The 22,458-nt window shown below is 43.2% G+C and overlaps 1 protein-coding gene across 1 annotated transcript in view; it reads right to left on the bottom strand.

Annotated features, from left to right (window-relative positions):
• Positions 1-8,219: 8,219 nt before the first annotated feature.
• FBXW2 (F-box and WD repeat domain containing 2) overlaps positions 8,220-22,458 on the bottom strand; it is a 28,608-nt gene continuing 14,369 nt past the window's right edge. The window contains exons 4-8 of the mRNA XM_047829432.1: positions 20,592-20,786; positions 18,391-18,524; positions 15,981-16,067; positions 14,975-15,144; positions 8,220-8,898 (exon numbers count right to left, since the gene is read on the bottom strand). Coding sequence (XP_047685388.1) covers positions 8,610-8,898; positions 14,975-15,144; positions 15,981-16,067; positions 18,391-18,524; positions 20,592-20,786 — 875 coding nt within the window. The 3' untranslated portion in view covers positions 8,220-8,609. The remainder of the gene's footprint in view (positions 8,899-14,974; positions 15,145-15,980; positions 16,068-18,390; positions 18,525-20,591; positions 20,787-22,458) is intronic.

Here is a 22,458-nt window from a genome sequence, read left to right as displayed (position 1 = left end):
TGGATTAATTATTCATTTTAAATTTCGAGCATAGTTCATTTGGGAAGAAAAACTTGATTCATGATTGCCCGTATTTTCCTTTAAATACTACTGATCACCTGTGGTATATCTGCATTAGGAAAATATTAAATTGAAAATAGGGTTCCACTACATATCCAGTATTGTTGGTGAGCTCTCTTCTGCATTTCCGGGTCTTACTAGACCAGGCACATTTGCAACTACGTGGATGGAACTGGAGGGTATTATGCGAAGTAAAATTAGTCACTCAGAGAAATACAAATATCATATGACTTCACTCATATGAGGACTTTAAGAAACAAAACAGATGAGCATAAGGGAAGGGAAACAAAAATAATATGAAAACAGGGAGGGGGACAAAACAGAAGAGACTCACAAATGTGGAGAACAAAGTGAGGGTTGCTGGAGGGGTTGTGGGAGGGGGCATGGGCTAAATGGGTAAGGGGCACTAAGGAATCTACTCCTGAAATCATTCTTGCACTATATGCTAACTAATTTGGATGTAAATTTAAAAAAATAAAAAATAAAACAAGTTAAAATTTAAAAAAAAAAAAAAAAAGAGGGGCGCCTGGGTGGCTCAGTCGATTAAGTGTCTGACTTCAGCTCAGGTCATGATCTCCCAGTTTATGGGTTCAAGCCCCACATCCGGCTCTGTGCTGACAGCTCAGAGCCTGGAGCCTGCTTCGGATTCTGTGTCTCCCTCTCTCTCTGCCCCTCTCCCATTCACACACTCTCTCTCTCTCAAAAATAAACATTAAAAAAATCAAAAAATGTATTTAAAAAAAAGAGAGAGAGAGACCAGGCATATTCGTGACATATCACATTAATTACTGGGATGTAAATAGTGACTGTTGATAGGTTTGCTTTCAACACATGCCTTGGGCTTAATTATTATTTCTAAATCAGTGATGCCTAGATTGCTGAAATTTTATTTGTGGCCTTAATTCATCTCAAACAATATTTCTCAAGTACTTGAAAATGTTAATAAAAGCAAACGGATAAAAGATGCAGACAGAATTCAAATGAAATACAAATAATCATACATTAAAAAATCTACCATGGAAACCAATTTGACAATAAACTTCATATATTGAAAAAAATAAAATTAAACTAAAAATTAAAAAAATTAAAAAAAATCTGTTTTCTGTCTTCACATAAAGACAAGAAATGTCAATTAAAGCAAGCTTGAGATGCCCTCTTTATATTTACTAAATTGGCAAACATATTTAAAATAGTCACTCAAAGCATCTGTGCCTTAAACTACCTGCCACAATAATGAACGACTTTATAAAATTCTGCAAGCTATGTGGGCTACATCAATATAAAAGAAAATTATGGCAATACATCTGTCATGTTTTCCACTTAACACAGGAATCACCAGTTTAAATACTGTTAAACTCTTGTCCAATAACAAGAGTTGAGTCATATGGGCAGTATGATTTTATTGTTTATTTTTTTAACTGAATACCTCCTCAGTAATTTATAATGGCTTTGTGGTAATGTGTTTCAAATAAAAAGCACTGGAAAATGGATTCATCTCTAGGATAATATGCATGTTTCAAGTGGTATTGAGCACCACACTGATGGATATGTAATAACAAACGTATGTTATTAATAAAAAAAAATAATAACCACTCAAAACTGATGATGTTGTGGCGAAACATGTATTTAATCCAGCAAGGTGACACCATAAATCCTTTTAACCCACTTGGAAAGCCATGTGATAAATATGATGCAAAAGCCATGAAGTGTTCCTTCCCGGACACAGAGGGTTTCTGGGGAGCCAGGAACGACCGTTCTTGACTTTGACAGTCCTTAAACAGGTGTTCACTTTGTAACTATATACTATATGGAAGGTGTATGTGCCCTTCCATGTTTGTGACCAAAAAAATGTTAAGAAAGAATTCTCCTTTGCTTTTACCGACGAGTCTTATACTGGGAACTTGTCCTAAAAAAAATATGCACAAAGAAGTTCTCTGTAGCATTATCTGAAAAGCAAAACTGGAAGCTACCTAATTATTCATCAAAACAAGAATCGTTTTGCAAACTATGGTAATAAAAGTATTACAAAGGATTCTGGTAATTGAAAAGACTTCAAGCACATTTCTGACAGCACAATAAAAAATGATTTGCAATCATGTAAGTCCATACTTATGTGCATAACGATTAGAAGAGAATATTACAAATTGTTATGATATAGGAGCTCTGGGCAATTTTCTCTATAAATTTGTATTATTGTTGGATTATCTTTACCACAAATTGAGAACATGTGGTTCAAGTGCAAAGGACAGGAACATCTCACTGGAAAGGACTGCCTGTGTCTAATCACGCAATGATCACCAAACATTCTGCCCAAATGTTCTCAGAACAATGTAGATGTTCATAGGACACAGGAGAACAGGAAAGTCTAAGAGGAAGAGCTGTGTCATTGGTCTTTCATTTTGCTTCAATGTTCTTATCCTCTCAAAAGTTATTTTTCTACCAGTTAACATATCCCCTAGGATGATCCGTGGAACTTATTAAAATATCTTCCCAAGAACTTACTGAGCATCAGATAATAACAACCTTGCACTGTTGCTGGGCAGATAAGGCATTCACCTGGATTTGGAAAAAGTTATGGATCAAGGGTGAAAGTCAATGGTTTGCCAGTTGCAAAAGGTACAATGTGATGAACTGCCAACAGATTGCACAACTAACTACCCTAGGCAAAAATGTTGAGTCAGCCTGAGTTGAGGGATGCTGGTTAACTGAGGCTTTAAAGATCTTGGAAGGTCAGTGGGATCCTAAAGGCTGCCCCTAGGGCTGGGAGAAAGGAACAATGGGGGCTTTTCCATGAGGCTGGGAGAAGACCCCAAGTGCAAAGCCAGGAAAAGAAATATAAAACTGAAGAGATGAGTTGAGACTCAATTATGGGTAGGTTAATACATCTAGACTAGACCCTTCTTCCCCCCACCCCCTACCCCCCACCCCTGTTGGTAATAGTGACTCATTGAGGTGGTTTGAACAGAGGAGCCATGTGCTTGAAGGAGCGGTTGGCGAGACTCCCCGGAAGCATTCCAGAGTGTGAACGGGCGGAAAGGCACACGCAAGTGATGAAGGGGGAAGGGAACAGTCCAGGTTTGGATCCAAGAGACTTGAAGTAGGGAGAGAATGGGAAGGGAAACAAGGAAAGGTGGGGAAAATCTAGGGTCTGGGTCTGTGGAGGCTAAAACTCTGGGCCCCAACCCCCTCATCACCGCTCACTACTCCTCCAAGCAATTAGCCACTTTTCAGGCCTCAATTTTCTCTGTATAACAGGACAGCCTGCCCTATGATGGGGTCGTTGGGGATCAAAGGTACAGGATGATGTTTGGTGAACAACAAGGGGCTTTACAAACTGAAATGAAGAAGAATGACCCAACTAGGAGATGGGCTGAATAGTGGAGGAAGGAAGAGAATCCCAAGCTCTGCAACCTGCATTCATGGTACTTCCCCCATCTGTATCTACTCGTGGAGGCCGCCAAAATTCTTTCCTTGCATTTGACTTTTCAACGTATTGTTTCCCTCTTGGATCTCATTCAGAAATTGTTATATTATTGGGCTTACGTTCTAGAACGTGCAGAAACAGCAAAGGAACAGAGTCGCTTTAGATCCACACGACAGCCAGTTCCATTTCTAAAAAACACATTCTAAAACGCGATCAACTCTCGCAAAGTCCCACCTGAATTCACTGGGGAAAGAAGGCAAGAAAACAGTCTTCAAACTACAGAATGTATTTTTAAGGAAACGCAGCTTTATTACTTTCAAGTACAAACAATAACTTGGACTTGACTAACCAAATGTTGCCTAATTGAGAGAACCTGCCTTAATGTATAGACATCAATGATTTATAGTTAGCACAATCACTCACAGTAGAATGCTTCCACACGATGCGTGAAAGTAACTTCTCATCTTATAAAGACATCTTGTCCCACATTCTCTCCACTATCTGCTCACGCAGTCCCTTTCTCCTCCCACCCCACAGACACTTCAGATGCAAACTTCACCTCCTTCCCCCTAGATCACAATAGACATCAAATTAGTGAAACATGAGAAGATACATTTTGACCACGTTGCTACAGACGTCGGATTGGTGAGACCAGCCTTTTTCAACCTGAGCGCTCGCGTCGAGAGTACGAAGTCTAAATTAGTCGAAATGCGTCTGTTCACAGTGTGAGTAGAGGGACACAGGGTAATTGTGAGCTTTTGTCATCTGCGTTAATACTTTTCCAGGTTGAAATATGCAAAAACATTTTTCTCTGAGCACATTCACGAAGCGCAGACGTAGCTGGGTTCTCTAGGCGGCGACGACAGCACGGGGTTACGACTCGTCGGGACCGCAATACTAACTGGAAGCGACCGAAGTCCCCTGTCGTAGGAAGACCGGAGACACCCTGAAACAACTCGACAGCCAACACCCGTTTGAACGGAGCACGATCATTCAGCCTGATAAGGGAGTGGTACAAAGACTACCCAGGACTCCACCGGAGGATTTACTCTGGGGAACGCTTTCCTAGAGTAGGCACAAGGGACCCTCTGCTCCCACGCTGCCGAAGACGCCTAGTGGGCATTTCTGCCCAAGACGCTAACCTGCTCTTGCCATCACACTCTGTCTGGGTGTGGCCGCGTCATCTTCTGGGGTGTCTCGGGTGTCTTGCAAATATCGTGGCCAGCACCGGCCTAACCAGGTAGGAAGGCTGTGGCACGGGGACAGACCTCAAGAGCTTCCCTCCTGCCCAGACAAATCCCCGTGTCCCTAAAGGCAAAGGGGACCGTGTGGCCCGCCCCAGACGGCGTCCTCGAGCAGTGATCTGATTCTGCGCGCTTCCCGACTGAGGAGGGCACCTGCAGGTCGCCCAGGCCTGCCAGAGGCCAAGCGGAGGCCCCGAGACTGGTAGAGCGAGTGGCGGTGGAAGCTTCACCTCCAGGCCCCCAAGAAGCCAGGGTGCACCGTCCCCACTTCGAGGAGCTGGCCGCGTTTGGCCAGAGCAGCGGCGGAAAACCCGGCTGCACCTCCATCCTTCGCCATTTCTGTTAGGTCGAAATGCCGAACCGAACAAGCCACTTCTTGTCTAAAATGATACCGTTTACAAAAATATTTCTTTTCTCCTGAAGGGGTTTTACAAATGCAGAGCAGTGACCACTCTCCCGAGCGCAAACACTGGAATGATTACATCACCCTCATCCACACTTCGCCGAGTGTCTGCAATGGCCACAAGGGTCTTTTTTAACTGTGAAAAATGAGGTGCGATCTAAAACTTAGTCACAGTATTTATTCCCTACCTTCCACTTATAAAAAGCTATCCAAACGTGTGCACCTTCCCGTGGAACTTTTCAAAGTCTAGCCCCACCCCTGAAAAGAAGGCTTCCTTCCTATTCCTCTGACAGGTCTGAAGGTCAGCCTGGTATCAGTTTTGCCGAATTTGACTTCTTACTTCAAACAACGGGGCTGGAGGAAACGACTTTGCTTTGGAATGTTAGAACTTCCCGCTCCCTCAGCTCTCCTGGACCCCCAGCCCCGCCCTTATGGAGCTGAGAGGTGAGGAGCCCCTCCCTCCCACCACACATCTTCACTCAAGAAATCCAACGCTCATCAAGAAAAGATGGAGTCTATGTGCTCAGGACTTGCGAATTTTTCAGAAATGAGCATGTTCACAAAAGAGGAAAAGGCAGCTGCCTCCCCTCCGAGCTAAGGGAGCACAAGTCAGGGCGCGGGGAAGACAACCTTGTAAGGCAATGAAAGGGGACTAAGATACTACAGCTTTAGCTACCTCCTCCCCACCCTCTGATGCTCCAGTTTGCTTTATTCTTTCAAAGGACGCGTTAGCTCTTCATTTTCACAAAAGCCGGCCATTGTATGGCTAAATCCGGCATCTATAAAGCACTGAAATAACCCGCTCAGGTGGAACGAAGGCCTTTGGTGAGGAGGAATCTAAGTGAGGACTCCAACCACTGCCTCAAATACTGCTGTCCCAACCAGCTGCGCCACGCTACCTGATGGGAACTTCAGTGTCCACTGAAAATTGAAATGGGACGTGCCGTAAAAGTGCCAGGTCAGTCATTTAAAAAAAAAAAAATTCCCACAAATGACTGTAATTCCTGCTGGATATATCAGGGAGTGAGGTGGGCGTAAGGATGGCCATCAGATCTGCAATCTCAGTTATTTGTTCAAGTTGGAGGAAGAGGAAAAAGTCATTTGCCCTCATCACCGCCCAAAGTCTCCTGAGGCTCCTGTGAAATCGGTTCCGGCCGCAATTCTGGTTCCGGTTCTTGGAAGACAGAGCGGAGCCCACGCACAGAACCCATGGCCTTTGGGGATGCAGAACACAATACTCTTTTACCTCATCCCCTTACAGTCTCAACAAGAATATTAACTAAACCTGTCCTTGAAGCCAAACACGAATTCTCTAGAATATTAACTTTACAAAGGCCTTCAGAGGTCACCGTCGGGCTCTATGCTACTGCGGAATGTGCGAGGGCTGGGTCCCCACCAGGGCCGACATCATTCTCAGCTCGGCCGGGAGCCTTTCTCCCACCTGTAAAACGGACAGGCTTTCATATTCGCGTCAGCAATATTCCCAGGTGGAGGCTGCAAATGGGGTTCCAGTTCGTATGTTCACCTTCAAACTACTTTCCTGTTGGCCCGCGGATGAAACGCGCCCCCTCACTTTCCTGTAACACAATGGGAAACAGCTGAGTTGTCCTACAGCTCGCTCCCTCTACTTTGTCCCTAATGTTGTGACGATGATGTCAAAACACTCCCGATTCGGATCACAGAATTACCTAACTTTACAGGAACGACAGGGTAGAGGATGCAAACTGGTAGCCCATAGACATGCTCGGTTTAGCTCATTGTATTTTACACTATCTACAATTAGTTGTCAACATTTCAAAAATCAGGAGGTTTCAAATGAAAATCTGGATTTCTACTCCCTCTTAAAAAAATCGTGAAGACCCACCACCACTGAGAGCTGAGTGACTGCCCCATCAAATACGCTTTCCGTGATTCAGCACAACCCTAACGCCTTTCAGCCATTTATGTTATCTGCATGGCTGCCCTGGGCATCTGAGTTTGTAAACCCTAATCTAGGCCCAGGGATAAAAAGTTAACCAGCCTGAAGCCACGTGTCAAGTTAGAGGCAAAGGAGGAAGAACAAGGTAGGTTCAGGTACCTTTCCTTCGAAGACAGCCCACTGTCTTTTTAAAGAACCAAGATTCTTGGGGCGCCTGGGTGGCGCAGTCGGTTGAGCGTCCGACTTCAGCCAGGTCACAATCTCACGGTCCGTGAGTTTGAGCCCCGCGTCGGGCTCTGGGCTGATGGCTCGGAGCCTGGAGCCTGTTTCTGATTCTGTGTCTCCCTCTCTCTCTGCCCCTCCCCCGTTCATGCTCTGTCTCTCTCTGTCCCCAAAATAAAAATAAACGTTGAAAAAAAAAAAAGAAAAAAAAAAAAGAACCAAGATTCTCCTCAGCATTTCATCCAGTTGCTAACATCTTGCTAACATCCAATCTGCTAACATCCAAATGCTAACATTCTAGGGAATCTGTTATATTTTCTACATTTCCCCTGGGTCCATCTGACTCCCTTATAGATAATAACTCTGTACCAATGATTTCATTTAACTATTATCTTCAACCCAAAAGAAACCATGAATCAGACAAAACTGAAATACCAACTTTTGCCCACACTTCAGTAGATGCAGGACCAAAACCTCAGAAATCCCTTAGCTTAACACCTGGCTATACAGACAGGGAAAATGGGGCCCAGGGAAGTGATATAGTGAGGTCACAGGGTTCCTAGGTAACAGGGCCAGTCTTCGACCTTCCAGCTCAGTGCCCTTTCTACTGTACCAGTCACCTGTGTGCACTCACCCAGGCGGCAGGGGACCGATGGCCAGCTTGCTCCACACGGAAACAAAAACCATAGACCTCCCTTACATCTCAGACCTGGCCAACCCTGACTCTGCCAAGTACTAGGGTTTAGAATGTGTTGTGAACAATTTATAGAACTTGATACGCCCTGGAAGACAGACCTTCTTTAGAACTGGTATGTGGTGGAGAGTTTATGAATGTCACAGGACTCGGTGGTCTTTGTAACACTGGCTATTATAAAAGCTAAGCCCCACGTGAGAGAAGTTGCTGGAACAACATCATAGCACCTTTGCTTCAACTTCAAAAGAAAAAAAGGCGATGGTAAAAAGCTTTAATAATAGACTGAATGTGTTTTTATAGGCAACCAATTAGCAGATTAATGAGCCATTTAACTTTCTTTACTTAAAACCAATATTCAAGAAAGATGAACCCAAAATGCATCCTCTTCTATTGACCAACATAACTAAGTACAAATGAAGTCAATGGCGTACCCCCACTAGCATGCTGTGCTGTATGTCAATAAAACAAGCCCTCCCCCGCCCCGAGCCCTGGCCCCCTGGCAAACATGGATAAATGATTGTGCACTGCGCGATGATACCATTAGGTGAGAACTTTGGTTCATGCAGTCGGCTGCCACAGAGGTTGCACTGAAAACCCGCAGCCCCGGCACCCAAAGTCAAGTCAGCGGTGGTAAGCTCGTGGCGTCAGCCGTGCTCCTTCCACAACACCAGGTGAATACTGTGGTCAGGCATGCTGGTGGCAAAGACCAAGCCCGTGTCATTGTGCCCATCCAGTCCATTGAGCCAGGATGCTTCGCCCGCCAGGAAGCTTGAGCCTCTCTTTGATTTCCTGTACTCTGGCAGAGGCCAGCGGCTAATCAGGCTCTCTGTCCGCAAGTCCATGATATACAGGTAGCGGTTGTCAAACAGCAGGGCAAAGATATCTCCAAAGCCAAGCAAGGCCAAGTTTGCTATCTCAGGAGTCTTGATGACCCTACAAAGACGAGAGTTAGGAAACATGAACCAGAAGGCAACTTTACTTCTGTTTCTGCCACTGTAATCTTTTCTGGAGACATTAAAAACCAATACAAAATTCAAGAAAATTTAGAGAGTTAAATGAAAGTTTTCAATAAAATGGAAAAGACAAAAAGCTGAGCTTACTTAAAAAGGGGGAAGAGGAAGAACCCTGACATGATAACAGCGGCACGTAAGGGAAAAGGCAGTGTCTGATGCGTATCTCGGAAGGCGCAAGATGCCCACCCAGGCTGGAAAGGATCTTACAGAGTATCTCACTTAGGTGAAAACTGAAGTCCCGCTGGGGTCCATGCTGTGGCTAAGGATTACCAGGGAGAACTAGAATGCGAGACTCAACTCGTACCACTAGGTAAAAAGATGGATTCATCAAACCCTAGAACACTGGCCTGTGGGAGCCTCCTGTGCCTGGAACAAAGACTGGAAACCAGGTGGCTCCAGTGCTACTCTACTCGGAAGGTAGCCAACTCTAAAACCAGCAGAGGCTAGAAGAACCAAGGTGTTCCTAAATAATCCAGAAACACTAATGACAGATGCATCAGAAATTGTTAGGGAAGACTGGGGGTGTGGAGAGGGCACCCCTCACCTTCCCCAAACACTGACGACAAAGGCACAGAACGGGAGAGGCCCAGCCAAACAGCAACAGAAATGCACAAAAAAACATAGTCTCTGTCGTCTGCACACTTAGTGAGGCGCCAAGACTGACAAGGAAAGCTGACGTCCTCTTTGGAGGCACCAGGAAGAGAGCTGTTGGAAAAGGATGCGCAAACCCTGCTCTGGAACAGTGGGGGGGGGGGGGGGGGGGTGCCCTGTGAAAGGCCGGGTTGACCCGCATTTTAACAAGGACACTGCCAACTAGCGTGTGCCCGAGAGCTCACCCAGAACAGGCAGGGCCTGGTAACTGGGACAAAGAAAGAACACAAGGGAGATCAGCTGACAGGGGGAGAAAAAGAGCTGGCAGGGACAGGGAAACTATACACGATCACCGCCCACACGTACGAAGTGAAGGACGTGTGAGGCCAGACGTCATGACCTCTAGAAGAGAGAACTAGGGTCCGAGCAGATTTCAGCGGACACTGGAAAGGGAGGGGACTGAGTAGTGACGACGACCTATTCCCCACACTCAACCTGTCCCAAACTGAAGTGTGGGCCAACCCTGTTTCTCTTCCTTATTTCCTTCCTTGCTCTTTCACCCAGTTGCTCAGGTAACAAACCATGACAACCGCCGAGCTCTCCACCTTACTCAAGCAACAAATTCAATACCAAGATCAACTGATTTTACCTCTTAAAGTTTCTACTTCATTCGCTATTAGCGAAATTGCCACGACTGATCCAAGATGTCATCCTTTGCCTGAGCTGCCAACAGTCTCAACTGGTCTTCCCACAGCTATTCTTTGCCCCTTTTAGTCAGCTAATCTCACTCTAAAATCTAATCCTATTAACACCTCTTTTAACTTTAAACCCTCTGATGGTTCTCTACTGCACTCATGTCTCCGGCACCAGGCTCCTTCAGTCTCAGGGCCTTTGAACAGCCAGGTCACTCGGTCTACAATGCTTACTGCACACCATCCGCTGGCACTTAGTTAATGCAGACACTCATCCTTCAGGGCTCAGCTCAAACCTCTTCTTCAAAGAAGCTTTCCTTTACTGCTCACCTAGGTGGGGTCTCAAAGTACCCCATACTGTGTTGCCCTTAGCCCAACTACTAAAACACCTAGTTATTTAATGTCAGTCTTCCCTCTTTCTGGTTAGTAATTTCTACAAGTTTGGTAAGTAGTTCTGCAGGTTCCCAGTACATATCCCAATGCCAAAAACATACTTAGGTGCTCAATAAATATCTGCTAACAAATAGAGCAGTGGTGCAATGAACATGGGTAAATAACAACTCCTACGAAAGAGATCCAAAGGAAACTGGGAAAACAGCAGAAAAGTCCAGTAAGTCCCACGTCACCAATGCAAAACAGGAAACAACCAGAAACTCAGGTAACCGGGTGGCTAGCAGATAGGACCCAAGCCTGGTGAAGGTGAATAGACTCCAGCCACTGGAGCACAAATATGTTGCAGAGGGGAATGCAGGTCTCGACAGGCTCACAGCCCCTTTAACTTTGATTACTTTAGAACTGTAAACAGATATCCCTGCCGTGCCCTCTGGGCCCTGGAACCCAAATCACCCTGCTTGCGGTAGTGAGTTAACTTAGCTCAAGAGACGGCCTATCTCAGATTTCCTGAACACCATGCTACCACGTGTGCTTTGCTTCTTTTCAGCTAGCTTCGAAGCAGAAGTGGCCCTGCCTGGTCTCAGCAACTGAGGCCACAGGACTTGCACTAAGATTTCAAAAGAGGCTGGTTTATTTGTGTTGCAGGGGGTGAGGAGGAGGCAAGACATAAAATGGCCCCCTTTCTTTAATTTTTTTTAATTGTATTTTTTATTTTTTTAAATTTACATCCCAATTAGTTAGCATATAGTGCAACAATGATTTCAGGAGTAGATTCCTTAGTGCCTCTTACCCATTTAGCCCATCCCCCCTCCCACAACCCCTCCAGCAACCCTCGCTTTGTTCTCCATATTTGAGTCACTTAATGCTTTGTCCCCCTCCATGTTTTTATGCTATTTTTGTTTCTCTTCCCTTACGTTCATCTGTTTTGTCTCTTAAAGTCCTCATATGAGTGAAGTCAAATGATTTTTGTCTTTCTCTGACTGACGAATTTCACTTCACATAATACCCTCCAGTTCCATCCACGTAGTTGCAAATGGCAAGATTTCATTCTTTTTGATGCCGAGTGATACTCCATTATATATATATACACATACACACACACCACATCTTCTTTATCCATTCATCCGTCGATGGACATCTGGGCTCTTTCCATACTTTGGCTATTGTGGATAGTGCTGCTATAAACATGGGGGTGCATGTGTCCCTTCAAAACAGCACACCTGTATCCCGTGGATAAATAAAATGGCCCCCTTCCAAAGAAAAATCTCAGTTGGTTAAGTGTCTAACTCTTGATTTCAACTCAGGTCATGATCTCATGGTTCGTGGGATCAAGCCCCACGTCGTCTCTGTGCTGACAGCGCAGAGCCTGCTTGGGATTCTCCCTCTGTCCCTCTCTCCCTGCCCGCCCATACCATGCTTGTGGGTGTGCGCACGCGCTCTCTCAAAATAAACAAAAATAAAAAAATTTTAGAAAGAAAAATCTAAACTTAACACTTCCTAGCAGCAAATAAATGTGTAGGTTTATTGCTCAAAGCTAGTGTATCTGAATACCAAAAATTAACACAACTTTCTTCTGGAACTCTGGACTCTTTAAGCCATTCTGAGTAAGAGAAATACATACATGAGAAAGGTAAATGTGGGATCAAAATAAAACCTTTAGAGATTCTAAGCATTCCACCTTACCTTTGCATCCCTCCTATCCAAATTTTGATTCAAAACAAAAACAATACTAAACTGTAATAAAGATCAGATTTTTCCCATGGTGACTACTTGGATTTTTGCAAAGTATCACATTCTTTCAAAAGTTCCTTCTCTCTGGCTTGCTGGTACCTGAAGCATAGGCCTACTGGATGAAGCCAGATGGATGGATAGACAGATGGACAGAAAGAAGGATGAACAGATGCAGGACTAGGGTGAATTAGGGGGATGTTGCACAAGCCCCCTACCTTCTCTTGGTTTCAGTTTCCCCATCTATGAAATGAAAAGCATAGACTAAAGTTTTCTAGGATCTATTCCAGTCTTTTTTTTCCTCAAAGCATAATTATCAATCATTTCTAGAAATGATTCTGACAGCTTGGAAAGCTAATTGGTTAGAAATATTGTCTGATTCCAGGAAGATATAAAAGGGGTTATTTATAACTGTCTGGCCAGAGAGACCGGGCCTGACAAAGTCCTATTGGCTAGCATGACAGATCCCATCCCAGTTGCCCTCAAACAGTCAGGGAGAAAAACAATGACGAGAACATTCAATTTTCTGTACAACTCCAAGCCAGCATTTCCTGAACCATTCTGTGGAACACTAATTCTCTGAACCATTAGTAGGTGTTCCTCAAAAAAAGGGCTTTGTATACAATGAGACTGAGGTACAGGAGGTTAAACAAATGCAAACAGGCTTCTTTGTGTGGGGCCTCTCAGAGCTGTTGGTAATGAAGATCTGCCAGGTCTCGTACTTGGTCCTCGTTACAGGTATTCCATTGAGTCTTCACTTTATAGGTCAGGAAGTTGAGGCACAGAAAGGTAGAACCTTACATAAAATCATCCAGCTCATAGGAGATGGCACCAGATTTTAAACCAAGGCTTATCACCAAAGTAAGTTCTCTTCATCACCATACGGCACTGGCTCCCATCAGCCTCCAGCATGCTTACAACTACCATCAATCTCCAAGAAGGGTCTAAAGTATGCAGCGTATCACAGAATTATTTTGTCCACGGACCTCTTCTTATTTCTTTGAAGAGAAATCCTACAAATTCTGTTTTTCTCTAAATACCTCCATCTTTCTACTAGTCAACAGAAGGTCACTTGATCCCTTAATGCAGAATTTCACTGACCAGGAAGTGGAATTTAAAATATCAGAACTAGACATGCAGACGGCCAATGGACACATGAGAAGATGCTCGACATCATTCATCTTCAGGAAAATGCAAATCAAAACCACAATAAGATATCACCTCACACCTGTCAGAAGGGCTAAAATCAAATACATAAGAAAAAACAAGTGTGGGCAAGGATGCGGAGAAAAACGGAATCCTTGTGCACCGCTGGTGGGAATGCAAACTGGTGCAGCTGCTGTGGAAAACAGTGTGGAGACTCCTCAAGAGGTTAAAAATAGAACTACCCTATGATCCAACAATTGCACTACTAGGTATTTACCCAAAGAATACAACAATACTAATTCAAAGGGAAACATGCACTCTTACGTTTACTGCAGTATTATTTACAATAGCCAGATTACGGAAGCAGCAGAAGTATCCATTGATAAGATGAATGGATAAAGAAGATGTGGTGTGTGTGTATGTATATATGTGAATGTTATTCAGCCACAAAAAAGAATCAAATCTTGGTACACCTGGGTGGCTCAGTCAATCGTCCTACTCATGATGGGCTCGGGTCATGATCTTACAGTCGTGAAATCTAAGCCCCATGTTGGGCCCCTGTGCTGAGTATGGAGACTACTTGGGATTCTCTCTCTCTTCTCTCTCTCTGCCCCACCCCTGATCACACACTCTCTCTCAAAATAAACTTAAAAATAAATAAATAAAAGAAAAAATCAAATCTTGCCATTTGCAGCTATATAGATGGAGCTATCGAGTAGAATGCTAAGTCAGAGAAAAACAAATATATGATTTCACTCACATGCGGAATTTAAGAAACAAAACAAATGAGCAAAGGAAAAAGAAAAGACAGCAAGAGAGAGACAAACCAAGAAACAGACTCTTCAGTATTGAGAACAAACTGATGGTTACCAGAAGGGAGGCGAGTGAAGGGATGGATGGAATAGGTGACGGGGATTAAGGAGTGCACGTTTTGATGAGCCCTAGGTGTTGCATGGAATTGAAATACAGTAGTTTCAGGTGTACGATGTAGTAACACTGCATGGCAACTGTATTGGAATTAAAATAAGAAATTTAATTAAAAAATCGTTATTTTACTAAATATACCTTATCTGTCTAAAACCTTAAACAAATATATTTAAAAAAATATTAGAACTAGAGATCTGAAAGTTCTTTTTATCCAAGCCTCTCGTTTTCCAGAAAAGCATGTTAAACTCTGAAAGGGGGAAGTAAGGGGAGGGATTAGAACCTAGATCTTTGAGGTTCTAGCATGAAACTCTAATTATTGCCTTTAATATTTTTATGTGTGTGATTTTCGGCATATAACCCTGTTTATAACTGATGTAGTAAACATTTCCCAAACACAAACTACTGACTGGTTTATCCAAATATTCAGTCTTGACTTTACTATTAAACCACAACAAACAAACAAACAAACAAAAAGAAAAAGAAAAAAGAGAACAGACTGTCAAAGATAGGAAACATTACCTGAGAATATCATAACTGGCAAAGTCCCACTGGTAGAGACCCAGCGCTGAACTACAGACAATGTATTTGCCATCAAAATGAAGTCTTGGCTGCAGGCAGATACTCCTATCCTCAGAGACAGACAATGTCTTCAAGCACTTGCAGTTAATTTCTCTCCCAATCGGCCAAATCTACAGATAAAAGAATATTAGACAAGATGACAAATCACATCACCATAGACAAGCTTACCCTTACACAATGCGGCCTATGGTTGCTGAAGGCAGTATAAAGTGAAGTACATGAGAAAGGCCACAAGTTTTATAGTTGAGAGGCATGGGTCCTAGTTCTGATGCTGCATGTATGTTACTGTGTGATCTTGGGTAAAATCCGTAACCTCTCTGAACCTCAGCTCCCACAATGAAGATGCCTACCACACAAAACAATTTAAAAACTGCAAAAAGAATGTATATAAGATCGCTCTGTAAACTTTTTGCAAATTGTTTTTATTATACAAGTAAATCTTCGTTTTCATAGTGTAGATCTAAGAATTGAAGTGGGTACAAGATGTGTGGTTTTTATTTTTTTAAGTTTACTTATTTTGAGAGAGAGCGAGCGAGCAAGTGAGCAAGCAAGCACACAAGCTGGGGAGAGGCAGAGAGAAGAAGAGACAGAATCCCAAGCAGGCTCCGCCGCGCCCCACAAACCGCGAGATCATGACCTGAGCCGAGATCAAGAGTCAGATGCTCAACCGACTAAGCCACCCGGGCGCCCTGAGATGTGTCTTAAGAAAACAGAATGTGAAGATAAATTTGTGTTTTCTTTTTTCTTTACTTGCAAATCAGGGTTAGAAACTGCGTTGTACATAGAAATAACGAGCAATTCTCTTTCCAATGGGTTTAAGATGGCTTATACGAAGACATTCCTGCTTCCCTTAAAATATTCCCCCTGTGCTACACCATTTTAATTTCCTTGTATTTGCCAGTTTTTCTTTGATGAGGCAAATTAATGCAGGAAAAAAAAACCTCACCTTGATCTCATATTTGTCCGCACTTAAGAGTATGTAGTCTCCAGGGCTGTGCAAAAGAGACTTGACTTTACACTTCTGCAAAACCACCTAGAAATATAAACATCCATGTTACAGAAATATCCTTTTAAAACTGTTTCTAGATTGCTTTTTTAAAAATTAAAATAGGAAAAAGAGCCCGAAATGAGATGGTACACTAGAACAGCTAAGCTGTAACTCTAGGACCAAGTTAGCCTCTAGTTAGTACAACCAGAGTCTCTATATTTTCAGGAGGATCTAAAATTGTCTAATGATGGCAGCATTTAAATTCAACTTTAATCTGGAAGCAAACATTTGGAATGGTTTTAAAAACTGTAAAATGTGACCTCATAGAAAGTGTGAGGAACAGGAAAGAAAACAGTCCGTAAACATAGAAATAGTTACAAATAATCTGTATTCAGGAGCACGGGCATGTGCATTGTAAGGGAAAACGCACTGGACCTGGGACCAGAATCTGCCATATACTGACTCTGCAACCTTGGACGAGACCATCTAGCACCTTTGTTTCTCAATTTCCTCATCTTTAAAATAGGGGATGAGGCATGTATTAGATCTCACAATTGCAATGAAAATGAAATAAAACAATTAAATGATGATGATGATGATGATGATGAAATAAGAGCTAGCCATCCATTAGCACTGGGGATAGTCTGTAGACATTTAGGTGCCAGTTATTTTTGTAATAAGTCAGCACAAAGTGAGGAGGTGGCCAGGCTCACTTGTTCTGAAGCCCGGGTTGCAGACTCAACTGAAACACAGACCTACTAACCGCACGCACCCTGCTGGGTTCCGTCCCGTGACCTCACTCAGAATTCATAGGAACATTTAACAGATACAAGTCAGGCCCCGAAGGGAGGGGCAGCTTGTCTAAAACATCACGGTCAGCATCCTGGCCCCAACTCCAGTGTTTTTAACACCACACCAAACTGTCTTATATAACTTTTCCACTGAAATATTCAATGTGCCCAATACAGAACTGTGGTAAAAGATACAGAACATAAAATGTCCTATCTCAACCATTTTAAGAGTACAGTTCAGTGCTGTTACTGACCTTCTCACCAACTGCTCTCCTTCCAGCTCCACCTATTTCAGGTAAACACATTCACCCACCCGACCTGAAACCCACTGGACATCAGATTCTTTCTTCTTTGTTCCCCAGGAGTCGGTACGTTCAGTTGGCTTTACCTTAAAGGCATATCCTTCGTGTGTGTTCTCTTTCTGAGCTGCCACCTCGGTCCGGGCCACAGGTATCTTTTGCTTAGATTATCGCAAACCCCTAACTGGCCTCGATGTGTCCACTGTGCCCGACCCCAACCCACTGTTCACTCAGCGGCTGTTTTCTCCCTGCTCAGAACACCCAACTGCTTCTTGCTACGTGTAGGACATGCACAATCCTTAACACGGCCGAGGAAGGCACACACGATGGCCACCTCTCCCACACCACCCCCAGCACAGCTCCACTGGCCTTCAGGTCATCAAATGGTCCAGGTCCTCTCCTGCCCAGGGCCTGGGCATACTCTGTGCACACGGAAACACTCCACTACTCTGTACACAGCTACCTCCGATTTCTTCATATTTTGTCCCTTCTCAAAAAGCTCTCCCCTGAAAGAGTTTAGATACCTCCTAGCCTTCCTCACAGAACACTGCACTCTTTCCTTCATGGCACTTAACACAATTTGTAATTATATATTTATTTGTGAAATTACTATTTAATAACTCTTTCTCCTACTGGGCTAACATCCATATCAAGCCTGGGTCTGCTTTGTTCACTCCTGTATCCTCCAGCCCTCACAGAAATGCCTGGTAAGCTCAGGAAAAGTGTTTCTGCATGACATTTTCATGATTAATATTGCATTTGATCCTCACGGCCATCTTTTTTTGAAAATAAGTAAACACCACAATACTCTTTTAAGGACTTTATACATTTTTTCTTTGTCCCACTTCTTGCAATTATTTTTTTTTTTTACAAAAAAATTGCTTTTCTGATTAAAAAATATGCTTATCTGAAAGGGAAAAAAGCACCCACAGTTCCTAAGTAATAACCACCTTCAACATTTCGGTGCATGAACATATTTATTCAGAAACTGGTATTCTAGTCTACAGTACAGTTTTATTGTGTTTGTTCCCTCTACCCACCAAATATATTGTGAGTATTTTTCCATGTCCGTAAGTCCATTCATCTGTTAAACTATTTACTGAGTGCCTCTTACTTGCTGGTCACTGTTGTTGGCCATCACGCTTTGTGGGAGCACCTGCTCCGTCTTATGGCTCCCCTACCACTTAACAAAGCAGCACCCAGCATCCTCCACCCTACCCCCAGCTCCCTCACCCCTTCAAAGCCTGATGTCAAGATTTCTCCTGTAAGTCTTCCTACCTTGGTGACCCATTCCGTGTGCCCGGTGAGTGTGTTCAGGCACGTCCCAGCAGATAAAGCCCATACTTTCACAGTGAAGTCTGCAGAGCCACTCACCAAGACATCCAGTTCATCATTGTAGTCAACGCTAAACACTAGTATATACAACATACACAGAGTTAAAACATGCCCGAGAGTCTTTTATAATAGAGTTCAATAACATTCATTCTCCCTAGCTGCTCAATTATATAATTTCTCAACCACAGTTACTGTTAAGAATGGTGCTACTCAGTTAAGAATTTTATGATAAAAAATATATCCAGTTCAAAATTCTTGTTATTATCATAGCTGATTATTCTAAGGCTGGAACGTCCCTGGAGTAATGCAATCTTTTATACTTGTGCTAGCTTTAAAGCGAGAGGTAAAAGCAGTACTGGAGATAATGGCATTTCCACTCAGGACTGCCTGCCTGATCCGACACAAAGCTAATCCAGCTTATGCAGGGAAAATAGGAACATAGGTGGCCCCGCTTAGATGCGCACTATTTGTTGCAGTGAGACTCAACTTCAAGAATCATACCCATAATCAAGAAAACAATACCCATAATCAAGAAAAGCCAGTGTAACGAGAAAAACAAAAGACACACAAGTATCTCAATGGTCAGACTAAACCACTCTCTCAAACGGTTTGAATTTCTTCACAGGTGTACCCCCAGCACCTAAAACAGCAAGTTTTAGCCTGAGTACAGCGAGTACGCAAAACATTTGTTTTTAAATGCCTGCTAAACTCTAAAGGAACACTGGGGACCCAGAGATGAAGGGCTTTTCCTTAAGGAACTCAGTCTAAGTGAGGGGTGAAGGAGGAAGTCCAAAAAAATTAAATGTTTACCTCTTGCTAGGGAAACACCAAGGAGAATGACTAACTCTGCCCAGGGGTATCAGGGAAGACTTCAGGGAAGAGGCGATATTGGAGATGGGCCCTGAAGGATGAGTAGAGTTTATCAAGAAAAGAAAGAGAATATTGCAGGTAGAGGGAACAGCAAAGGCATGGAATTATGGAAAAGCCACAGCAATGTCCAGGGAACAGTAACGAGGAAATTTTTTAGAGCAGGGCTCTTGAAGTTGATCACCTGGAAGTCAATGTACATCTTGACACTATGGAACAGTATACTCAATTTAGTAAGTTCCATGCTAAACCATAGATTTTCCAATATTCATTTCCATAACAAACAAGTGGTAACAAATAAGCAGACTGAGGAAAAATGTGTAAGATGAAAAACAAAGTGGTGAAAAAATGGTCTTCAGGAGTAAAACAGCCAGGTTCACTTCAAAGTATTACTAAGCACCAGACACAATACAAAGAACTCAGGACCTAAGGATGAACAAGACAGGTAGGACCCTGCCTTGCTGGCAGTATAGCCTGGTATATCAGACTTATTTGTATGACGAGTGTTAGGACAAAATACAGGTTACTGGGAAACCTGTTCAGGGAGTCCGAGAAGACGCTTAAGAGCACAGACTGTGACTCTCCAAGACTAGTGCAGTGGGTAAATGGGGGAAAGGAAGGGAGCTGCTGCACAAGAGGCTGGGAAGCAGCTCAACATGATTTCTGCACAAAGCTCCAAAATGCAATGCAACAGAGGTGGAACCTCTGGTCTCGAGACTATATTCAAACGACCAATTTCTGCACACCAGGCCACTATAAAATTATTAGGAAAAATCAGGTATCTGTTTCCTTTGTCTTCTCTCTAGGCACTGTTTGTTTTAATCAGTTGTCAACCAAGCTCCAATTCAATGTAAAGTGTGTAGCTCACACAATCTGAGAACCACTGTCACTCCAAAGGATGGTTAGCCTTGATTCTACAAATAAAGTAGATTGATTTACAAGTGTAGGACTTACTCAATTTGGAAGTATGGAAGCTGATAAAAAGCAAAAAGGACGGACTGTTCAATGGAGTGTAAATGAAATAGGTAAGGAGAAATGCCCCCTCCCTGCATAAGGGTACAAAGAAGAGTTTTGAATGGGCCAAGGAAAAGCAAAATTCAGGAAAAAATTCCAAATAAGGGTACCTTAAATAAAGGGATTAACTGCTGCTATTGAGAAAACAGAGGAGGGAGAGGCAGGTTAAGTTAAAAAACAAAAAGGGGGTCATATTCTTGGCTTCCGGTTTTAAGAAATGAAGTTAAAGTAACTGTAGAAACCCCTGAAAAAGGGCAACCCACCCGCCCCTGTGTGCCCCCGGAAGTGCTGGGTCCTGGCTCCAGAACTCCATTCCCAGCAGGCCACAGTGTTGTCAAAGGAGCCTGTCACAAGCTTCTGCTCATCAAATTTCACCGCTGCACAAGTGTGGGTCTGGATGCCATAAACACACTGTCCTGTGCTCACATCCCACAGTTTTGCAGACAAGTCATCTGACCCTTCAAGAGAAAAACAGGGAGGTTAGTAAGAAAACAAACACTAAAGAAGGCCAATCAATCCCCAAACTGTGGTATTCTTCAAGTAGAACCTCAAGGTCCCCTCCTCTAGCATTCCCACTTCATAGCTGAGAAAAGCAAAGCATGGAGAGGCTAATACAACTCATTCAGGGTCACCAAAATGGTGTTAACAGCACAGGGACTGAATGCAAGCTTTTTGGTTTTGTCCGTTTCCCTTAACCTGCCAGGCTACAAGAGGAGTGCTAGACTACATCCCTTGCTGCTTCTACTTGTAAAATTTCACAATCTTTGACCATCACGAGCTTTCTGATTTGAGCTTGAGATGAAGGGTATTACCTATGACTGCATGTATACATTTGCATGCCTATCCATGACCCACATCCCGAACAAATAAAGAATGCTGAAGAGTAAAGCTGTCCACTGGAACAGGTTCTACTCTAAGGGCAGTCAGGGAAAAGCCTCAGATCTCTCAGATCACAGGTTAACTTCTGCAAAGGCTAACTGCTAATTCTTTGAGCCATCCTGAAATGTGCAAAGCAATTTCTAAGAAAACCGTGGATAAATTATCCCCAGATTTCACAACTCAACACACTGAGCTTGTAAAGCCCCTTAAGATTCTGCAGAGGGGCGCCTGGGTGGCTCAGTCGGTTAAGCGTCCAACTTCGGCTTAGGTCATGATCTCACAGTTTGTGAGTTCGAGTCCCGCGTCCGGCTCTGTGCTGACAGCTCGGAGCCTGGAGCCTGCTTCGGATTCTGTGTCTGCCTCTCTCTGCCTCTCCCCCGCTCACGCTCTGTCTCTCTCTGTCTCTCAAAAATAAATAAATGTTAAAAGAAAAAAAAAGATTCTGCAGAAAAAGTAGGTTTTATTTCTATTCTGATGAAAATATACCAATTGTGATAATTCAAGATTAGCTTTAATTATGTTTAAAGGTATAATGATTAAATCACGCTCACAATTTACCTTTATAATAAAAAAGTAATAGTAAGAATTGACAAAAACATTTTGAGGACATAACAAATATAGTCACTATGACAAGGACACACTATGCAGGAAATCACCAAATGACTGGTTTTGGAAAGGATGAAATGGCTAAAATCAGCCACAATTCTGCCTTTAAGGGTTGGTAAAGAGCCACTGTTCCAGACAATGGAAAAATAGCTACCACTTATGAAAGAAGTAGAGCATGAATTTCAACTTGGACAAACCCTAGGAGAAATACAGTCTTCACTTTAGACTATATTTGTTGTCACTTTACTATTTAGAGACTCAGGTTCTTCCCTATAAAATAAGGGATGGGAATTGGTTGGTGGTTCTCAATGGTCATATGAGACATGAAAATCATCTAGAGAAGGGCACTGGGCTGCTCAGTTGGTAGAGCAGGTGACTCGTGAACTCAGTGGTGTAGGTTCAAGCCTACAATGGGTGTAGAGATGACTTAAGAACAAAATCTTTGAGTGGGGGGGGGGGGGGGGGGAAGAATCATCTGAGAAGCTTCATCAAACACCTATGTAGGGCCCTAGCTTCAGAGATTTTAATTTAGAGCCTCTGAGGTGGGGCCTGATCATCTTAAAAGCTTGCCAGGTGATTCTAATGTATCAGCAATATTTTGAGAACCAATGATCTAGAACAACACTCCAAGAGAAACAATACAAA

This window comes from Prionailurus viverrinus, chromosome D4 (genome assembly GCF_022837055.1).
Source record: "Prionailurus viverrinus isolate Anna chromosome D4, UM_Priviv_1.0, whole genome shotgun sequence".
NCBI lineage: Eukaryota > Metazoa > Chordata > Mammalia > Carnivora > Felidae > Prionailurus > Prionailurus viverrinus.
The sequence above is the reverse complement of the archived record's forward strand: the minus strand, read 5'-3'. Positions and strand labels throughout refer to the sequence as shown.